Raw genomic sequence first — 20,092 nt, forward strand, 5'->3', positions numbered from 1 at the left:
CTAAAATAAGATAAAATAAATACGATTAAAAGAAAAACCGACTCCAGAATCTCGTGAGGAATGACGAGGCCGTCATGGCCTCGGTATCAATTGCTGAACAGGATATCTATATCGCCGAAACCGAGCCAAATCGCCTCCAATGTTGAACCAGTTCCACAATGCTGCATGAATCCGTCTTTGTTTATACACTCCTGCATGCACCCACATGTGTCGCGCGAGCCGCGCCTTGTGTGGACGCCGACCAAGCTGTCCCGGAACGTTACGCCATTGGCGTGCGTGTCTAGGTATGCGGTCCGCTGCTATGCACCACCCGTTAGAGCCGCCCCTCCCCCTCCCACCGACATGCTCCGCTGGCTCGCCAACTTCTACTTGGCAAACCAGGGGAACTTCTTCTTGCTGAAGTCGGTCCCGCCCCCCGCAGTGCTCTCGACCTGGACACTGCGTTGGTAGATCTCCTGTGACGTTCTCGTTAGCGTTATCCTGACATGACCCGCCGCGCCCATTTCGCTCACCTCTTCGTCTGTCGGCATTCTGCAGTCCAAAATCAGCTCTCGCGCTGCCTCATGCTTCGAGAGGTTCGGGTACGCTGTTCCTTGGCTCTTCATGAGAGGCAGCAGGACTTCGCCGAGCACTTCAAACTTCTTCCAGTTGACCCTGTCGCCGTCGGGCCCTACGAATGTCTTGCTCCCCTCCTCGGCCGACACCAGGTCTCTCCGGTGTAGTGGGATATACGGTATCCGGGGCAACGGCGAGTTCTCCCATGCCAGTCGGTATGCGAAGTGGCTCTTCTGTGTACCCATGAGAATGCCCAGCTTGGCAAACGACTTTTGGGACTCGGGTGGCACCAATGACCATGTCTGAGACAGCCGGTGCACCGCGGTGCCGTTGATGCCTGCGAGGATTGCCGCGAGCCCGTTGTAGTTGTTGAGCCGCCGCAGCTTTTGCGCAATGTTCATGAATTTTTCCAGCATCTGGGCCCGGTGCTTGGCCTTGTCCCGCAACAGGATGAGGTTGGCAACCCACTTGGCCACGTGATTGAAGTGGTTGATCATCCGATTGACGTTCTTGAGGCTCTTGCATTTGGACCGTTGATCCAACGACAGGCTCACGTGCCGTACAAAGTCTCTGATGCGGATGGACGAGAACATGACCCAGTCGATGCGCGTCATCTCGTCGGCGATGTCGTCGTCCGAAATGTCCATGAAGATGTGGTAACGGAACTTGTTCATGGGCAGCACATCGGTGGGCTCCATGTTCGCCGCTTCTCTCTCGTAGTCGTCGTATGAGTGGAACGAGACGTGTGTTCCGACGCTGCTGGTCCTGTCGACGAGGGGGAAGTCGGAGCTGCCCGACGGTCGTTCGTCGCTCGGCTTGTCGTCGTCAAGATTGAGGCTGATCATCCCGTTGGACACGTCGGGCGTGGATAGCGTCTTGTCTCTGGATAGGCCCTCTTCGTCCGCCAGTTCATCCGACTTGGCCCAGCCGGTATCGTCGTCCTCCACCACGCTGTGCTCGAGGTGTCGGCGGATTTGCTGGGCCGCGATCGAGAAGATGGGCTCGGTGGAGAGGTGCCTGATGAACTCTTCCAGGTCCCGCCGTGTCCCCGGCCGTGCAAAGTCTCCAGGATATAAGGAGACCCACTTGGCGACGACCTCTATGATCCTTAGCTGTGTCGCCGTCTTGGATAGATGATGCGCCGACTTGTCATCTCTGACGCGGTCAAGTCGCATGAGAATGGCCGAGAATAGCTCGCCAGGCGCGGCGAACTTGCGGTAGAGACAGAGGAAAACGTCGGAGAAATTATTGTCGGCCTTGGTCATGCGCGGAGCAATTAGCCGGTCGACGAGCTCGTCGAATGCCACGCCGGCAGACTTGGCCGGCTTCTCGAGAAAGCTTTCATCGCTCCGTTGCAGGATGGGAATCTCGTCCGAGTAGCGAAACGAGTCGCCATCCGACTCCTCCATGTCCAAGAATGAGTCGGCTGGTCCGCGGTCGAGACGAATGCCGGGTGTCCGTAACTGGCTCGACACGGTTTGCTGAGACTCTTCTTCGATGGTTTCCGATGCTCCGAAGGAGCCCGAGCTGGATGGCGCACCACCAAAGTCGGTTGCAGGTAGTGGGCCGCGCAGGTGGTCGGGGATGGGAGGGGGAACGCCTCGAAGGAGCGACAAATCAGAGCTCGCTCGGTTATGTTTACTGTGCTGACTTAGCGGCCGACCGTTGGAGCCGTCGTGGGCCTCTAGGTTGGCTGCCGAGGCTGCACGGCGGCGGGACATGCCAGATTCCGATTGTGATTCTGGCCGTGCAATCAGTCAGTATTACGTCGGACGGTGCGGTGCGATGCATCGGAATTCGGGACTCAGATTACCCTTGCGATTAGCGATGGCGGCTTTCAGCGTCGTGTTTAGGCAAGCCCTGGCCCGTTCTGGGCTGCTCGTCGAGAGGTTGAACACCCCGACGCACGACTTGAAGTATTCGTGGTTTGCGACGCGTTGCGAATCGACTTGCCGTTCGCTCTCTGGATGGTCGCACTTGTTGGCGACGAGGACTGCAGGAAGGCCAGACTTGGTCAACGCAGCTAGCGCAAAGTTAGCGTGGTGTGATGCGATGCGATGCGACGCGTCGAAGCGGATCGTGTCGGGGCTCTCACCAATGGTCTGGGGCAGCTCTTTCATGCTCTCCTTGTTCATGACATCAAAGAGAATGAGGGCGCCATCGACGCGCGGGACGATGTGGCCGTTGATCTGCTTCGGCCACTGGATAGGCTGCAACGGGTTCAGCTCGAAATACTCGAGGTCCAGCTCGATCAGGGTGACGCCGTAGGTGACATTGTCAACGACCATGCGCACGCTCGAGGCGTTTGTGATTGGAGGTCGCGATAGGCCTAGCACGCGCTGGACGAAGGATGACTTGCCAACGCCCGACGCGCCAATGACTGCGATGTTGAGGCTCTCCATGATGGCGGAGGTTGGTGGTTGCTATGATCGTCAGCCCCTTTTTTCCACACCCCGTCTAATCAGCTACCCCGCAGTCTGCGTCTGGTGGGGCAACGTTACCCAGTACAAGGAATGTCCTATTATCAACGACTCTCTTCTTGGGGGTGGCCAGCGCTGGTTGGGCGTGTCGTCATCGCGGAGCGGCAAGTCAGCAGAGGTGAGTTCTTCTTGGTCGTGTATGTGGCCCACAGTTTCGTCCTTTTCGGCTGCGTCGTCGGCTTCGTCCGGGTCGCCGAGGGTGGCCGTGGCCCAGCGCGAGTCAAACGCAAGGGCTGCCTCAATGTTGTGGTCGTCAAAGCGCAGGAAAAAGGGGTCGTCGACAATGGAGACAATCGAGTCGCGATGAGAGGCGGGCTGTCCGGAAGGGCGCAAGGGCTCGATGGACGACTCTCGGTGGACGGCGTAATGGGGAGTGTGTCTCTTGGGGGCAGCCGGGGCAGATCGGTGGGCAGCGTCGCGGCCGGCTCTTCGGGAGGAGGGGGAGGAGGAGGAGGAGGAGAAGGATGAGGCTGCAGCGTCGGCGGCGGTGGATCTCTCGGCGTAGTAGTGTTTCGGGGGGATGTGGGAGCCTTCTGAACTCCTGTGAGCCTTGGGAGCTCCCATGCGATCGGACGCCATGGCCACGACCGGGGGCGGTAGAGGCTATTCGGGGGAGGCAGACATACAACCGTGCAAAGAAGGGATTTTGAAAAAGGCCAAAGCCAGACAAAACAAAAGACAGAGAGGGCAGCAGGCCGGCGGACGTTGAGTGAAAACCAGACTTTTGGGACGGTGGATGCACTGACTAAAGGTCGGGATTCCAGAGCCTCAAGGGAGGCATGGAAAACCCACCGGGGCCGTTCATAGTGTGATCGGCCTCGTGCGTACCTTGCTCGTAAACCAGGTGAGGAACCACCTTCACGGATGACTGGGCAAGGTACGGTGTAGGGTACACCACGGACGGGTCCTGCGGCTCGTCAGGTCAGGGACGAAGAGTATCCGCCCGGTACCGTGTGTGTGTGTCTTGAATAGCACAAGCAAGGTACGGATGGAACAGGACTGGATAGAGCTTCGCGTGGTGGTGCGGCAGACCAGGGGTCAAAAAGGGGGCCTTCTTCTTCTTCTTTTCTTCTTCCTCTTCTGCCCCTCCCTCGCTAAAAGCTCCACTGGTGGGCAGATATCGGGCTTCGGAGGGGTGACGGGGATGGGAGCGGCGGTCGAAGATGCTGGCACAGCAAATGAGATCAGTCGCGCATCTAGGTCCAGGACTCCTGTCCCCTTCCCTCTAAGCTTGAGGAAGGACAATCACGATGGCGGGCATTAGCAGCGGCACCAGTTGCAAGTGCAAAGCCGGATCTGGAGCGGTGCTCTGGCATGTTTTATGGTGGATGGTGTGTGGTTTGCCCTTCCTCTTTCTCACTGACTAGGGGGTCGACGGGTACAATGAAGGGCGACACCAACAACAATAGATGACGCCTTGGTGTTATACGACAGCGGGCCCTCTTTCTACTCCTTTGCCTCCCGGGGGAGGGATGGGGAGGGGTTGGGTTGGCAGGCTACTTACGTACGTTACTAGGTATGTTGGGCTGCTGATTAATGAACCCTAGACTACGGATACGCTGGTCCGGACAGGACTTGTCCAAGAACTGAGTACCTACACTAAGATGAGACAAGGGAAAGGGGGGAGTAGTGGAATGAGAGTATAAGGAGGAGACAGACACTGATCGAAACACGAACGGAAGAGCGGGAAAGGGCCGCGGTGATCAGGGTCACTGGGCCAGGGACAAGCCTAAGGATGTAGGTAGAGTGGAGAGACAGAGAGAGAGAGAGAGAGAGAGTGTGTGTGTGTGTGTGGATACAGGACTTTGCAAGCACAAACAAACGTGTCTGCAATTCCTATCGGTGGAAAACGCAGCAGATGGGCAAAGCTGAATAGGGCCTCCAGGTTCGCAGCGACAGGGCAGATAATGGAACGAAAACGGAGCAAAAAGCGGAGAAATGGTCAAGGTTCGAGTCCACTGTTTACACACAAACATACATTGTACCTATGTACATTAATACGGATACCTGTACGGAGTATCCGTACACACTTGGGTGAACACGGCCTACCCACCTTGTGCGGCACAAAGTACCTAAGCACCTACCGAGATATGAATAGGTACCTTGACCGACTGGATGGGAAAGCAGAGAGCAGGTGCCAGGCCGCGGAGGTCCCAGCACAGCATCTGCACCGCAACAGTGGGCGAGCCGGGTTTTAGCCGTCCAATCAGCGAGTATACTGTATTTCCAGGCTTTTTATAGACTCGGAGAAGGGAGTAGATTCAGAGACTGTTGGTTATCACTCAAAGGGATATCCCGAGGTCACATATACATATGTGATAGGATCGTGGTGTAGTTGTTGCTTGTTGTATCTAGACTTCTGAGCACCTACTGGTGGCATCCCCTTGTTGTAGGGGAAGGGTGGATACTGCCGGGGATGGCGGTGTGTCACGTGAATATCACGTGACCCACCTCCCCGGAGCATACCACCCGTATGCCAACAGAGACAAAAAAAAGGAAACGGGATTACACACATCTTTCTATATACATTATACGAAAATTGATAACATGTACCGTATATATCTAGCTGGAGGTAAGAACCCGGCACTGTCCAGAACCCCCCTGCCGAGCAGGTAGGTAGGTAGGTAGTGGGATAGGGAGGGGAGGTGTCCGTATTATGAGCATGTATCCCACAACTGGCCTGTCTTGATGTTCATTCAAATGTACGGATACTGCTTACCTACTTCCTTTACCCTTCGGGTCCCGGGGTTAACTCCGGTCTCTCATCGTGACTAACATGAACTGGCGGTCTGGAAACCTTAGTTAGATGACATGATTTCGATGATGGGCATGCCAGGCTACATCCGGTATTGATAACCCTACTGTCCCTAGGCACCTACTGTCGCCATACAGACATACATCCTCTCATCGTCCGCCGACGACGTACCCAGCTCTCTTCCTCTCCAGCTTGCCATCGCCCACTCAGGTTTTCGAATACATATACGGAGTACTCCTGCCAACCACAATACGACTGCCGTGGCCACGGATGCCGACCATCTCTCAAGATGACGCAGGCCGGCTGGTGCCATGGTTCTCCAGCATCCCGGTCATCGACGTCCGTATCAAGACCTACCCTAACATGTCCATCACTAGGTTCAGGCCGCTGTTTCTGCCACCGTCAACTCGTCGTCCTCTCGACACACGCAGCCGCCGAATTCTTCCAGGCCCCGTGTCCTATAACAGAATGGCATTAGCGAGCCTCTGCTTGCCTCAAAAACGAGACGAGTCATAACTTCCGAACCTGGACCCCCAGACCACTGAGCTTCGGAGACGTTGGGGATGGACGGTTCTCCAGGATGAGAAACCTGGGCCTACGTCCTGAGGCTTCCGCTAACTCGGGACGTGGTATTCCACCCGGCAGGCAGCTTCGGTCGAAGCCGGCTCGTCGATCCATTTTTCAGTCCAGCTGCTTGGCCTTAAACTGTCAAGCCCAAGTACGGATAAACTTCTGTCAGACGCGGGCACGGGTCGTAGCGATGCTACCAAGACTGTCTGTCTGTCCGACAATCTGTATCTCATGCCTTGCGCCAATGCCGCACAAACCTTCAAAATCCACCATCTGCCCATGATGGGCATCCTGCTACGCAGATGTCCTAATGATCGACAGTCAACACGCGCACGGATCGCAGTGGAAACAACGTGGTGGATTACCTTCTGGCCGCGGTCACCCACTCGAGAAGCCCTGCCTTTGGTCGTGTGCCTGCATTAATACTGTATGAATGAGGCATAAGCCCGATCGAATCATCTCTCAGTAGCTGCCGCGCCTCTGGACTTGCCCATCAGCTGGCATGGAGAGCAGGCTGGCAATGCCTTCAACAGCGCTGTCAGCTGGACGATAAGCGGCGTGACTGTGGCATTGGTCAAATGTGCAGATTAAAGCCACCAACCAACCTCTTTCCAATACTTGCAGCTGTGGCGTCACAAAGCGTCTTGCCGCGCCAGCATCGCAGCGAGTGAACTGGCTTGTGGAGTTCGTGCGCCGTAGGTACTATTATGCATGTACTTCGCAGGTTAGGTATCTACCATAGATACCTGTCCAATAGTAGTGCTGCCTACCGTCAGAGCAGGCTAGAGCTGTTGTTGCATCGCCAAGCCGTACGATATGACAAGCCAGTTAGTCCTTCGTAAAGCGGTGCATGGAGGCCGATACGAGGACGACACATGCAGCACATGCAGCAAACTGCAGTCAGAGATGGAGATAAACGCAGCAAGCGCAGCAGCCTCTATTCCCCACCGAGTCTTACAAGAAACAGACGTCACAAAACTACATAGGGTGCTAGGCCAGCATCCTCGGGAAACCAATGTCCGGTGCGGTGTGCAAGTTGCTGCTCGGAGATGACGAGGGTCAGACGAAGGAGGAAAGCAAAGCCAATGTTTCCGATCCCTTCGGATGGCATGCAGAATCTCTAGCCCCGGCGAACCTCCCAGTCTCCTCGTCAGCCGAGACAAGTGCGTTGGTCCGGGATGGTTTCGACATGAAATACCGCCGTTGATTGAGAACTGCACCTAGGAAGGGATCGCGCAGGGGTCGAGCGCGCAGCAACATTGAAGTGCGCGGCGGTCTGCCGCGGACGGGAAACAGCTGAGGATACTCTAGCGGAGCACCGGACGCTCACGCCGGCGGTCCAATAAATCCAACATGGATCCCGTTTTCATACCCATCGACACCGTTTGTGGCATCAGAAGCAACGTCGGTTCGTCAGTTCGTCAGTCGTTCCTCATCACCGACTGCAAAGGGCAGCCGCCGTGGTTTGGTTGTCCCCCCCCCCCCCTTGGTCGAGGGGCTTTTTGGCGCTTTGAGGCACAGAGCGGTCCCAAAGCTAACTTCACCCCTGTCCACTGGCTGGGCGGCCGTGCGTTTGGTGTGTTTGGCTCTCGTCTATCGAGAGATCCAGCCATTCTCTGGGGTTGATGGAGGACGGTGGGTGGAGGAGGCGTCGAGGAGCGTGGCATTTCCACCCACCCACAAACACTCATATAAAGTCAGACTATCTGCGCCGGCCTCTGCAGTCGCGCGCCACACATGAGCCACCCACACGTGAGGAGCTTACTAGGGAAGCTTGGCCTGAACCCCCTTCGTACTTTGGCAGACTGCCACTGCTTCTAGCCCTCCTTGAGCGTTTGACGCCTGGGTAGTACGGCAGGACGCCTGCCAAGGTTGGCATCGACCACTTGCACCGCACCACATCTCCGCTCAAATGTTGAGCAAACATGTCCGGAGAACGCATGCTTGTTTTCACTTTCGCGCCCCAAGAGATCGAGCGAGCGAGCGAGAGAGAGAGAGATAGGGGCGCCCAGCTTGGAGATTGTCAGTGCTCCTGGACAGGTGCGCTTCTGTGTTCGAAGGCAGCGTGCTCGAGGAGGGGAGTCGCGGACGCGCAGCCGGCTCCGTGAGGTACCGGTGAAGCGTGTCAGTAGCCCGGAGAGTGTGTCCCAAAGCGGGATCCGATCACTGGCGGCAAAGTCCCAGCGCAACTCGGACGATCAACGCGGCGTCTCTTACCAGGTCGAGCCATACCCAGAGGGCTCATCCCAAGGGTGGTAGGACAGGGCATGTTTCCTTATCCCCTCCTTTGCAGGTCACCATCTTGATCGCTTCCGGAATGGTCGGGGCCGTTTTGGTGGCCATCCCCTACCCCAGCACCACCCACTAGCTCTCCTCGTCATCCGAGACGGCACAAACTCGGGTCGTCTACATGCATGCTACGCTGTGCCTAGTTAAATGACAATAACTAGCACGGAACCCGGCTCACAGCATAAGCCAGCCACAAGTCGCAAAGAGTGGTGGACGAGAAACGCTACCTACCCAAATGGACTGGACACGAAGGAAGGGGAAAGATGCTTGCTTGCTGGCTGGTGGTAGGTATGCAAGTTTGATAGCTTTCCTATGCGTCGCGTGCCGGCTAGCAGCCCATCGAGTGGCAGGAAGGGCGCCCCCTCCCCCATATGGCGCCCTCTTATTATTCCCCCATCTTCAAATCTCCCAGCAAACTCTGGTTTCCACGGGACATGAGGCTTGAAGCTAGAAAGTGGCCAAACCTCTCAACCCCACTTGCTGTAACTTCAATTACACAAGGTCGGTCTCCATGTTCCAAACATGTCACTCACGCCAGGATAGGGAGGCTAGATGGTGTACAGAGTCAAAAAAAAAAAAAAAAAAAGAAGAAGAGAGAGGCCGGTTTACGTGCCTAGGAATATACAGCCCAATCTGCCAATCCGAACCAGACCACCATCCAAGCCAGTTCCCCAAGTCAACAACCTGTCAGGAGGGAAAACACAACCTATAGAACGCTCGACATTCAACACATCTGACACCCCCTCCCCCTTGTGGTTTTTAATTCTTCATCTTCCCACACACCCTCGTCATTCTTCTCTCTGCCTTGCTCCCTATTGTCTTGCTTACGCCGCTGCCGCCGTAACCCTCTGGTGTCTCTCATCTCTTTCCTCCGTTCTCCACTAGGCCGCCCTCGCATTCCTCGCGCTCTCTGCGTGTGTTGTCTCTCTTGCTCCTCCGTCGTCCGAGTTCGGCCAAAGTCATCCTATCTCCTTTGCTCCCAAAACGTGCGCGCACGAGGTTCCCTGCCGGTCTCGCCCGTGAGGTACATATTGTTTGGGACCCTGCCGGCTAGCGACGCACCTCCCTTCGTCCTGACCCCCTTCTCACACACTCACCTCATACCTCGGGCAACCGCCACCATTACCACCGTCGCCAACCATCCCAAGGCACGCTGCAACGCTGGGCCGGCGCCTTGAACATTCAACAGGCGACAGCACTCATTGGACCCTGGCCCGGAAAGCTCTCGGCCCACACACATCAACTGCTCTGGTTCCCCACGCTGGACTGGACTCGACTGGACTCGCCTCGCTTGAACTTGAAGGGAGCGTGTTCTTGCGTGTATAACACATACATAGCCCGGTTCCAAGACCGCCATCGTCCAAGGCCACTCGCCGGAATCCGCTTTCCCTCTTCTCATCGGCACACTGCACTACGGGCCGTCATTCACGTCAGCGAGAAGAACCCACCGCCGCCGTGTTGCCAGCGGAGGATCGACCACCCCTGTTTCCCCAGCAAACAACCTTAACCGCCGTCCAAAATTGTATCGGCGATCATACTCGCTTCGCCAGCTCGACAGCAGCTCCGCCACGCATCTTCATACTCCCTTTCTCGGTCTCGACCGGACCACCCAGCAACGGTTAAACGCCACCTCACGATTTACTCTGGAGCACTTGCACGTCTTTGATCGATATGTTATACAACATGGGCTACCCTCGTGATCAGTCCGCGGTGCCGGCCGCGCAATCCGTCAAGCCCATGGTCGCCCCCGCTCGGCCGAGACAACGATGCTCACAGCCGATGCCCTTTGACCCAGAAGAATTGTCCCAAAAGCTCGCCAAGGTCCTCGCTGACCAGAGGCTCCACGCTGAAAGGAGGCGAAGAACCAGGGCAGAGGCCACTGTCGCCGCCGCGACCGGGTCGACGCCTGCGATATCCCAAGCGCAGGACGCGCATCCAACCCACGCCGGCCTAGCCAGAGGATACCTCGAAAAGGGATCTCTCAAGCCCGGCCACTCTATTACCAGACCTGGTGCTGAACCGCCCGTTGTGAAGCCCACCAGTGAGACGGCAGAGCCCACTTCCGCTCGGCTCAAGTCCAAGGCTTCTGACGACGATCGCCGCAGCTCTCAGTCCGCTGGAAAGGGCTCGTTTCGGCGTAAAGCCGCTGATGTCGAGAGGCACCACTTCATACCTCAATTCGCCGCGTCTCAGTTCACTCGTACCACAACAGCTGAGAACATGTCGGATAGCAAGGGCCTAGTTCGCAAGCTGTCGCGGACGGCCCTTCGACTCGCCCAAGGCCATCGTGAGAGACATCAGGAGCGCGCCAATGTCCAACGGGAACAAATGCCGGAAATCGCCGAGATGGGCAATGCCCGCGCGTATGGTGACCGCAACCACAGGCATACAATCGAAGGGACCCTGGGCGCTGGCCGGACCGCCGAAATGCGCCAGGCGAGAGGTACGAGGCCGGTGAGCACGGGCGACCTGCTCATGGCCTGGGACTCTGAGGCCCCCTCGCCATGTCCCGACGACACGACTGATATTCCAGCGGAACAAAACCCCTACGAGCACCGGGTGGACTGGACGCAGAGCGATGAGATCCAGCCCCAACCGAAGCCCAAGCCGTCGCTGCGCAGGGCGGACTCCATCTGGGCGCTCAAGAACAAGCTGGGGGCTTTCACCAAGCATGGCCGGGATGAGAATCACTCCAGGGAAACCAGTCCGCCGTCCGACGTGTCGAGGTCGCCCAAGGGCGGGTTCTTCTCACGCTTCAAGGTCAACCATTGAGTTTGAGGGTGACTCGGGGACAGAAGGCCCTTACCTGTCTTTCGACATCAGACACTCGATCCCAGCTATGCATACACGGTCGTTTCAAGCACAGCCTTCGAACGTGCATGACCAATCCTACCCAACACTCGGCAAACGCGTGCGGCCCTGGTCCCTCCATATCCGACCACCCGTGATTCAACCCCGGTCCTCCGCCATGAGGCGCCTAATAAGCTCGGCATCCTTCTCAGCAGCCTGTTTCCGAACAACCTCCTCCGCCTCGGCGGTTGCGTTCGCCTCCGACATGAGATGGTTGATGAGCTCGATGTACTCCCGCACTCCCTCGCCGTCCTCACCGGCGGCGTCCCTCGCCTTGCGCAGTGCCGCCTTGCCGTTGCGGATGCCAACGTCGTGCGTCCACTGCTCCTTCTTGGGGTTCGCAGCCGCCATGGCCCGTGCCTTCATCATGTCATTGAGGCTGCTCCCCGTGGACTGCATCTCGGGCGGCGGCTCGGTGGCGGCGAGGATATCGAGCAGCCGCGCCTGCAGGCCCGGGTACCGCCGAAACAGGTACCGGAGCTGATCCGAGTTGTCGAGGACGCTGAAGGGGCTTCTGGGGTCGCGGGGCGGCTTCGGCGCGTCGGACTGAAGGGGCTCGTGAGCGGGGTCGCCCGCGCTCGGGATTTTCGCGGCCGCTGAAGGCTCGGGGTCGGGAGGGTGGTTCTCGCGGTGGATCTTACTGCACGGGACGGAGCAGCTGTGGGCCACGGACGAAATGTCAGTAAAGATAATGTATATAACGAGCGAAACGTATCATGAAAGCCGCATAATGGGACAAGATGTTTTGAGATGTACGCACAACGGCAATGCGCAACGCGTGCACTTGTATTTGCCCTCCTTTTCGGTGCACACGCCACACATCTTGCTCTTGGGCGTTGTTGTCGTCGTCGTCGTCGTAGTCTCTTGGGCCTCGTCGTGATTTGTCTCTCTGGAGGGCTGTGATGCGGTAGCGGCAGCTGTGCTTTCCTCCCCTACTGTTGTCGCCGCTGTTGTTGTAGAGGCACCGTTCCCTTCCGCCCCCGTGTCCATCACAGTGCCGCGCGTCTCCTCCTGCTCCTTCCCGGCCAGCGAGGCGTTCGCCATAGCTGCCGTCGTGGCGCGGGTATTGGCCTCGTCGTCCGAGAGGCTGGCGGCGCGGGACCGCTTGGTCGCCGGCCCGGACAGGTCCTCAGGGTCAGTTGGCGGGCGCTTGGGGGACCGGGGGGTCGGCGATGAGGAAGTCGCGGCAAAGGCGGCGGCAGGGGTCTCGTCGTTAGGGATGGACATTTGCTCTGGAATCGAGGGCGGCGGCGTCTCTTTCGTCACGGGTGGTGGGGGGAGGGCTTGCTGTACTCTCGTGTCGTGGACGTCCGTCTCGGTTTTCTTTTCTTTTAGCTGTATACGGGCTTGCTCCTGAGTGGTGTACAATGCGAGGAAGGATCGGTGGTGGTCAGATGTCCTCTCGTGTACGTTGTTCGTCGTGCGTCGCGCGTTGTGTGGTGGGATTCGTTTGCAATGTTTTCTCTCTCCCCAAACGTAAATAGAGTGCTGACCTAGGCAGGTAGGCAAGGATGTCGATTCAACAGGGTCTTCTCGCCTTGGGATCAGGTGCTATGTCACTGGTTCTGGTTTTACACCCCGTTTTTTCTGACGTTCCCTATCCTCTCTTCCTCTCTCTCACACACTCTCTGGCTTTTTCTTTTCTTTTCTTGTTTGCTCCTCAAAACCTCGCTTGGGCTTGTGTAGGTAGCTCAGCCATGGGGGCGCTATTCCATCACGTTCGGTGACCTTTTTTTTCCTTCTCTTTTTTTTCTGCCGTTGGGTCCTAGCGCCCGCGGTGCTCGAGAACTTTCCAGCGGGGCCGTCCCAACCCCATCCAAACACCCTAGGCAGCTTTGACCGCCTTGGGGGGGCAGAGGCTCCCCCCACTGCAAAGTCCCCCTGGTTCAGTCGAATCTGGAGGTCCACGGGCCAGAAAATCTCGTTTGTGCGTCATCCTGACAAGGCTGCTCCCCCTAACTCCCCGGGACCAACTCCTCGTTCCTCCGATTGGGAAGACCGAAAGCCGAAGGGGGGGGGGACCCATGATTGGTAATACAACGCTTGGGAATTGAGTGGCGACGGTGGGGGAAAAATGGAAGCTTGCCTGGATGGACGTCTTGAGCGCCGTGATTTGCTCGAAAAGCCGCGTTTAGTACCGAGGACAACCTGGACCCTGTAATAATTTTGTGCAATCGAGCAATCAACACATCAAGACCACCTACTCCGTGGACATTGCCTCCTCAACCTGCCACCGTCGACGAACTTCCCTTTTTCAATACTGCTGTAGGCCCCTGAGTCTTCAAACAAAACCAGAAGAAGAAGAAGAAGAAGAAGACGACGACGACGACGACGACGACGAAATACATGCATACGATGTCATCTTACAGAGCAACGAGGACGGCCTTGCGTGCCGTCGCGCGCACATCCAGACCCGCTACCCGGCCCGTGACGGCGCCCCTCCAACAATCGCGAACCTTTGCGAGCGTCCAACCCGCCGCTGGTCTTCTCCAGCAAAGTCATCTTCCCCGGCGCATAACCCGCGAGCACCCCCAGCAGCAAGCCGGCGCACGGCGGTCCCCCTTCGCCGGCCGCGAGGGCGGCATCCGCACCATCTTCATCCAGACCGAGCAGACGCCCAACGCCGACGCCATCAAGTTCCTCCCGAACCACCGTATCCTGCCCGAGAACATCTCGACACCCTTCATCGAGTACCTCAACCCACGCTCGACCATTGCGCCCCCCTACCCCTCCCCGCTGGCCGCCCAGCTCATGAACATTGACGGCGTTACCTCTGTCTTCTACGGCGCCGATTTCATCACCGTCAGCAAGGCCGCCGACGCCAACTGGGCCCACATCCGGCCCGAGGTGTTCGCACTCATCACCGAGGCCATCACCTCGGGGCAGTCCATCGTCAACGTCGCGGAGAAGAAGGAGGGCGGCGTCGCCGGCGAGGAGCAGCAGCAGCACGGCGAAGAGGACAGCCTGGCCTATGACGAGAACGACAGCGAGGTCGTGGGCATGATCAAGGAGCTGCTTGAGACGAGGATACGCCCCGCCATCCAGGAGGACGGCGGCGACATCGAGTTCCGCGGCTTCACCGACGACGGCATCGTCTTGCTGAAGCTCCGCGGCGCCTGCCGGACGTGCGACTCCAGCACGGTGACACTGAAGAATGGCATCGAAGGCATGCTGATGCACTACGTAAGTTGGCACCCCGACCCCCGTCTTTTCGGAAGTATCAAAAGACTCTCGCGGCCATGGATTGACATTGTTCCGCAGATTGAGGAGGTCAAGGGTGTCCAGCAGATCCTCGACCAGGAGGAAGAAATCGCGCTCCAGGAGTTTGCCAAGTTTGAGGAGAAGCTCAAGGCCCAAAAGGGCCACGAGGCGACCGCCGCATGAGCTGAAACCATAACGTAGCCCAGAAGGGGCTCTGGCTTGGGGTGTTGAGTAGACGAGTTCGGGGGAGAGGTGCACAAGTCATGTAAAAAAATGCTGTATAATCACGTCAACATCTCGCTGGGCATTACGCTGGTGATACGGACAATACCCATTACGCTTTCCTTCATCGCAGCCTCGATCTGGCCCGCTTGCGTTGCCGGCCTCGCCCGGTGGGATCAATGACGATCGCCCGCGTTATAACCATCCGCCAATGGGCCGGCCAAGCCTGCGAAGCTTCGTGTTCGCTCTGACACAAGGCCTTGCCAATGCCGACCGCGTCACTTCATCTAAAGTCACGTTCCAGACCGAGACCGGCCCCGGCAGCACGCGTGCTCCATTGGAACTTGCCGTAGGGGCAGCAACCCTCCTTCAAGAAACAGATGATTGCTTACTGCCTTTGACGCCGCGACCAAACGTGGCCGTCGCAAGTTGTTGGACAGCCAGATACCTAGCCGTTGTCACGTACCACAAGGGTTAACGAAGGTCTTCCCCCCTTCCTCTCACGCTGATTGGACTCTGGTCAGCCAAGGGTTGCTGCAGCGGGCCAGGGCGGGGAAACAAGGGCTGTGCTTCATGACGGCCGCCGTGCAGGAACCCCTCAATCCCCTCTCCCCCCCAGCATCCTAATTAGCATCCACCCGCTTCGCGTTGAGAATGCGAACCAAGCCTCCATGTCCGGTTTGTTTCCAACCCCTCTTGCTTCGCCAGGACCAGAGATTATCGACCCATCAAGAGGAGCTCGCGTTCTTCTGTTGCCTGACTTTCCCTGTCCATGTGCCGGTTCTCCTCATCGTCATGCCAGCATGCCGGGTGTATGCCGGTCCCGTCTCCGCACCGAGTACGACTTGATCTTCTTGACAAGGAAGCGGCGGTAGCCCCCTCCCTCCCTGTCGGCTTTCACCAGAGGACACCAAGTTAGGGCAAGTCTCCTCAAGAGAGCACCACTTGCAGACAGAAGATCGGCAGCAGCGGCGCATCTTGCGACCTGAAGGGGTCGGCATCAGGGCTCTCGGGCATGGCATATTCACCGGTGAGGGTCAGTCAATGGCTAGTAAGAAAGCCACCAACCCCTGGTTGAGATGGTTCCCTTCGGTAAAGTTGAGGCTGTTGTTGGTCCATATTTGACGCCGCTCAGGCATCTTCTGTGGCTCCTGGAGCCGTTGCAGCAGCCGCCAAGGTTGAGTTTAATGACAAGATGAGAATCCGGGGTAAAGCCCCCCCCTCCCCTGGCTGATGTTTGACTTTCGCATTCCATCTTCGTGGGGTCATCGTCATAGATCTCAACTGTCGGCTCGGTGCGTCGCGTTTCGGCGCCGCGTTTCGGTGCTGCGTTTGGTGGTTACACTTGGCTGCAGCAGAAACAGTCAGTTCGTCGTGGTATGGTTCGAGTAGTCTAGTCGTAGGTTTTGATCACCACTCGGTGATGCTCTACGCTTCTTGCGTGACTCTTTGGATTCGGTCATTAGGCAATCCACGGCTGGCCACAATTAGAGACAACAGCAGACGTTTACTCTGCTTCGCACTAGACTGGGCGGTCCAATCGAGATGCGCAATTCTGCCCACATCAGTGCGTCGACATGCAAGCCGACTTTGTTCCAGGGTGACATATGTCCATCTCTCGGCGCGGGCCCATTGGTTGCCGGCAGTGCGTTTACACACGGTCGTCGACACTACCTACACGCTATTTGACGTCTTAGCCCCTTCTCTCCCCCCAACCGTGCCATATTTCGGGAGTCTGAATGGTGCCATGGTGAGGTCAGTGAGATGCAGTCCAATCGAACAAATGTTTGAAGGCAAACGAGATTAGCTTCGGGATGGGTGCGCGTGACAAGCCGCAGCAGTCCATCTGGTCCATGGATCCTTACCCCTCTCGGTCTCGGGGAGGAGTCTTGAACCCCGACCTTGGACACCAAGCCTCCAGCCCACATATGCATATGCGCGCCCCTTCTGTGCTAATTTTCAATGCCGGAAATGGCAGCCTTTTCCCAGGACGTTACCCTGCAGGCGGTTGAAGGAAAGAGTCTGTCTGGTCTACGTAGTACACGGACTTAGTGGTGCGGGGTCGTTGGGCGGAAACTGGCCACGAGCTGCAAGTTTCCTCGCAGTTGCAACCCCGCCCAACGGCAGAACCCCAATCACTCTGTCCGGGGAAGGACCGTGACATGTTCGGTCGCGGATCCCGCTACCGTTGAGATCCGGAACGTGATGGCGGTGCGTGCGCTGTGCCGCCTTCAAGGAATAAACGTATGGGACAACGACTGCGTCTCACGTACGCAGTATGTCCGCAGCGTCGGCCCTGTGGTGATGGGCGAGGCCCTACAGCGGACCCCCGGACGTATCATGGACGCAGCTGGGACGAAGGGGGGTGGTTGGAAAGTGCTGCGATGATACCTGCTGGATGTTGCGCTATGTCACCGCTGACCAAAGTTGGACCTGGCCAGGCGTTGATCGAGGGGCAAAGCCCAGGCAAGGTTAACCGATCGGCGATGAACGAATAGGCTCCGCCTGTCGCAGCCGCATTTGGGTCAGATGCCCTCCCCATGCTCAAAGGCTGAGGGAAAGCATACGTGAGGAGAGCAGCGTGATTGCCGGCATCGCCGGGGCCGCCATGAGAGGCATTTCCCTTCCACGGTACAGTCTTTGCGGCGTGTTCCTGGTTTGTTTCCCCGAATCAGATGGTCAAGCCTGCGTGGTAGTCGCCTAGGCTCCGGATATGAGACAGTTCACTGCTCAACCGCATGCCCCGTCATGTAACAGCATGTTGCGGCGGAACAGAAGAGGCTCGAACTAACGATAATATGGTTGCCATGTATGTACGGTTGGAATGCGTCGACGGGGTGCGCCGTAAGTAGGTAGTAGTTATGATCCGAGGTGTGTACATACCGCCATCGACCGGGATGCATGGCCGCGGGATGCAGACATAGGTACTGCATCGCCCGCTTCTCGGCAAGCATTGCATGTCGTGAGAGGGGCAGATACTTGGAGAAGCTGTGAAGTCGAGGGCACCGGAAGAATATTATCGTATATGTCCACCAAGAAGGCAGGCGATGGTGCAGGCCACCTACGCTGAGGCTGGTCCTGATAGAGAACGGAGCAAAGGGGTCGTTGCCCATCTGCGTCGCCTGTTAGCCGCGTCGGAGTCGAGCCGCCGGCCGGCCAAAGTGAAGAAGAGAATAGCTACCTACAGTGTTGGTACAGAAGGGGTATGAAGGAGTTCGCAGTGTTGCAGATGCATCTGCACGGGCTCGGGTGGCTGTAACCGGGCGGTAATAGACCGAGCAGAAGATTGGGCAAAATCAGGAAGGCCTTGTCGGTAATTGAGAATCTCAGTGGCCCAAAGCAGACAGCTCCGATGGGATGAATGGAGACGGGCCATGGATGTGTGTGGGGGATGGACGGAGACTCTCTCATGGGTGCTATAACTAGGTAAGGTATCCGTAGGTTGTCCTTTTTCTTATCTTTTTTTGTCCGAATATCGCGTACTGGAACCTAAGTAAGTAGGTGGGTAGGTAGGTATGCATGCTTAGGTACCCAAGTATTGTCGGGTGGCTTGGTTCCCTTTCATCAATCTCGGCGATGCGTCGTTCTGACTTTTGATTACCCGCTTTGCCCGCTTCCTTCCCGCTCGATCTGGAATCCAAGAGGTATCGAGGCAGCTACAATGGCTCTCAGATTCTCAGTCCAGTTCCTACCATACCGAGGAACAAAGAAGAGAGGTAGCTGTAAGCAACACAAGATGATTGGCCTTCAGCAGCCAGGGCGACCCCACTACCCACAGCCCCTGAGCCCTGACAGGCGTGGCGTATCCTGGCTAGGCTGGTTCTGACTGGCACAGGACATAGACGCAAAAGTATCCGTACATTCAGTGGATCTGCGCCTGGAGAAAGTGTGGGGAAACGCAGAGATGCTGGTGGGTACGTATCTGCGGGTGATCGAGTGCGGTTAGGTTGCATCCACCATTCGAGGCGGGAATCTTTTCGGCACTGTGCTGCTGGGGGGGGGGGGGGGGAGCCAAGTCCCTCCTCCATCTATTGGGGTAGGTAGGGTTGGGAGGCCTGAATCCTCCTTCCTCCGTGGCGTCGGCATCCTTTTGTATACATCGCAACACCCGTCAAGAGAGTCACAAAAAAAAGTTTTTTCTTTATTCTTCTTTATATATCATTCACAGCTGGACGTCGAAAAGCATACATGTGTTCGCCAATATCAGAGGCCTCTTTCCGAGCGCGCCTTCCATTTCTATTTCAGAAAGTGGATCTGGAATAGCAACGGTCTTCTCACCACCACTACCATCATCACCACACACCCACACACATACACATACAGACCCGCCTCAACTCAAATTTCTCTAGCGGCAAATCCTGGACGACTTCTTCTCGTCTTTCCTCCTCTCTCGGCCTCTGGGCTATTCCGATTCCCGTATTCCTTCGCCTTGACCTGGTCTGGGAAAGTTTCTGCCTCGCGCCCCTCTCTCATCTCTTTCGCTTTCTGGTCCACACCCTCTCGCAAACATCTCGACCATTCAGCATCCTTCCACAAGAATAAAAGGGTGGAAGGGGGAAGGCATCCAGTCACAGAAACTAAGGTGTCTTCCCTTGGCCTAGCTACCGCTCAAAACCCCAATTCACAGGTGATTGGATACTTTTTTTTCTCTCTTCTTCTTTTGACTGCTTCAACACCACTCGGTCGTTGCCCATCATTGCTCCTTGGGGCATGGCAGAGATGACGAGACGAAGTAACCCTGCTCAAGACATTCCCCGGATTTACAGCAAGTGCTGCTCTCTGAAGAAAATGGGGCGAGGACGAAAACAACCGGTTTTGTTGTATTTTACGATTGGTTCTATTGCTTCTTTCTCTCTTCGCCTTATCAGCGTTATGCATCCAGGCGCCTTTCAAGTGGTTGGCTCTTGGAGATTGTAGCGCTATGCATTTCCTGCAAGAAACGACGGCATCGTCAATCTCGCAGTGATATTCTCTCGTATCGCTGGCAAGTTCTTGGGCATGGCATGGAATGGTCGGAGATGGCTGGTTATGATATCTCGGCGCATCTCTGCTGGGTTCTTTTCCTCTTGGCGGATCTGAAGACCTGCACGGCGCTTTCGATCCAGCCTCCCATTTGCAACGGTATCCTTGCTCCAAAGTATCATGATCGCCACTGGCTAAGGAGATGAGA

The 20,092-nt window shown here is 56.9% G+C and overlaps 5 protein-coding genes across 5 annotated transcripts; 3 read left to right on the top strand and 2 right to left on the bottom strand.

Annotated features, from left to right (window-relative positions):
* Window positions 1-365: 365 nt before the first annotated feature.
* On the bottom strand, window positions 366-3,614 carry GLRG_07343 (RasGEF domain-containing protein; the record flags this gene model as incomplete). The annotated part of the gene is made up of 5 exons (XM_008098028.1): window positions 366-455; window positions 513-2,296; window positions 2,369-2,578; window positions 2,651-2,978; window positions 3,057-3,614. 5 exons carry the CDS (start codon window positions 3,612-3,614, stop codon window positions 366-368), a joined length of 2,970 nt encoding a protein of 989 aa, XP_008096219.1.
* A 6,706-nt stretch (window positions 3,615-10,320) lies between these two features.
* GLRG_07344 (uncharacterized protein) lies at window positions 10,321-11,421 on the top strand (the record flags this gene model as incomplete). Its single annotated transcript, XM_008098029.1, has 1 exon — window positions 10,321-11,421. The coding sequence occupies one exon, from the start codon at window positions 10,321-10,323 to the stop codon at window positions 11,419-11,421; it is 1,101 nt and encodes a 366-aa protein (XP_008096220.1).
* A 177-nt stretch (window positions 11,422-11,598) lies between these two features.
* GLRG_07345 (HIT zinc finger) lies at window positions 11,599-12,726 on the bottom strand (the record flags this gene model as incomplete). The annotated part of the gene is made up of 2 exons (XM_008098030.1): window positions 11,599-12,157; window positions 12,260-12,726. The coding sequence occupies 2 exons, from the start codon at window positions 12,724-12,726 to the stop codon at window positions 11,599-11,601; spliced, it is 1,026 nt and encodes a 341-aa protein (XP_008096221.1).
* Window positions 12,727-13,854: 1,128 nt separating this feature from the next.
* On the top strand, window positions 13,855-14,883 carry GLRG_07346 (uncharacterized protein; the record flags this gene model as incomplete). The annotated part of the gene is made up of 2 exons (XM_008098031.1): window positions 13,855-14,682; window positions 14,761-14,883. 2 exons carry the CDS (start codon window positions 13,855-13,857, stop codon window positions 14,881-14,883), a joined length of 951 nt encoding a protein of 316 aa, XP_008096222.1.
* Window positions 14,884-19,027: 4,144 nt separating this feature from the next.
* Window positions 19,028-19,645, top strand: GLRG_07347 (uncharacterized protein; the record flags this gene model as incomplete). The annotated part of the gene is made up of 1 exon (XM_008098032.1): window positions 19,028-19,645. A coding segment is annotated over one exon (618 nt), but the record flags the coding sequence as incomplete, so codon positions are not given.
* Window positions 19,646-20,092: the final 447 nt, after the last annotated feature.

Source organism: Colletotrichum graminicola, assembly GCF_000149035.1.
Source record: "Colletotrichum graminicola M1.001 genomic scaffold supercont1.30, whole genome shotgun sequence".
NCBI classification, from domain to species: Eukaryota; Fungi; Ascomycota; class Sordariomycetes; order Glomerellales; family Glomerellaceae; genus Colletotrichum; species Colletotrichum graminicola.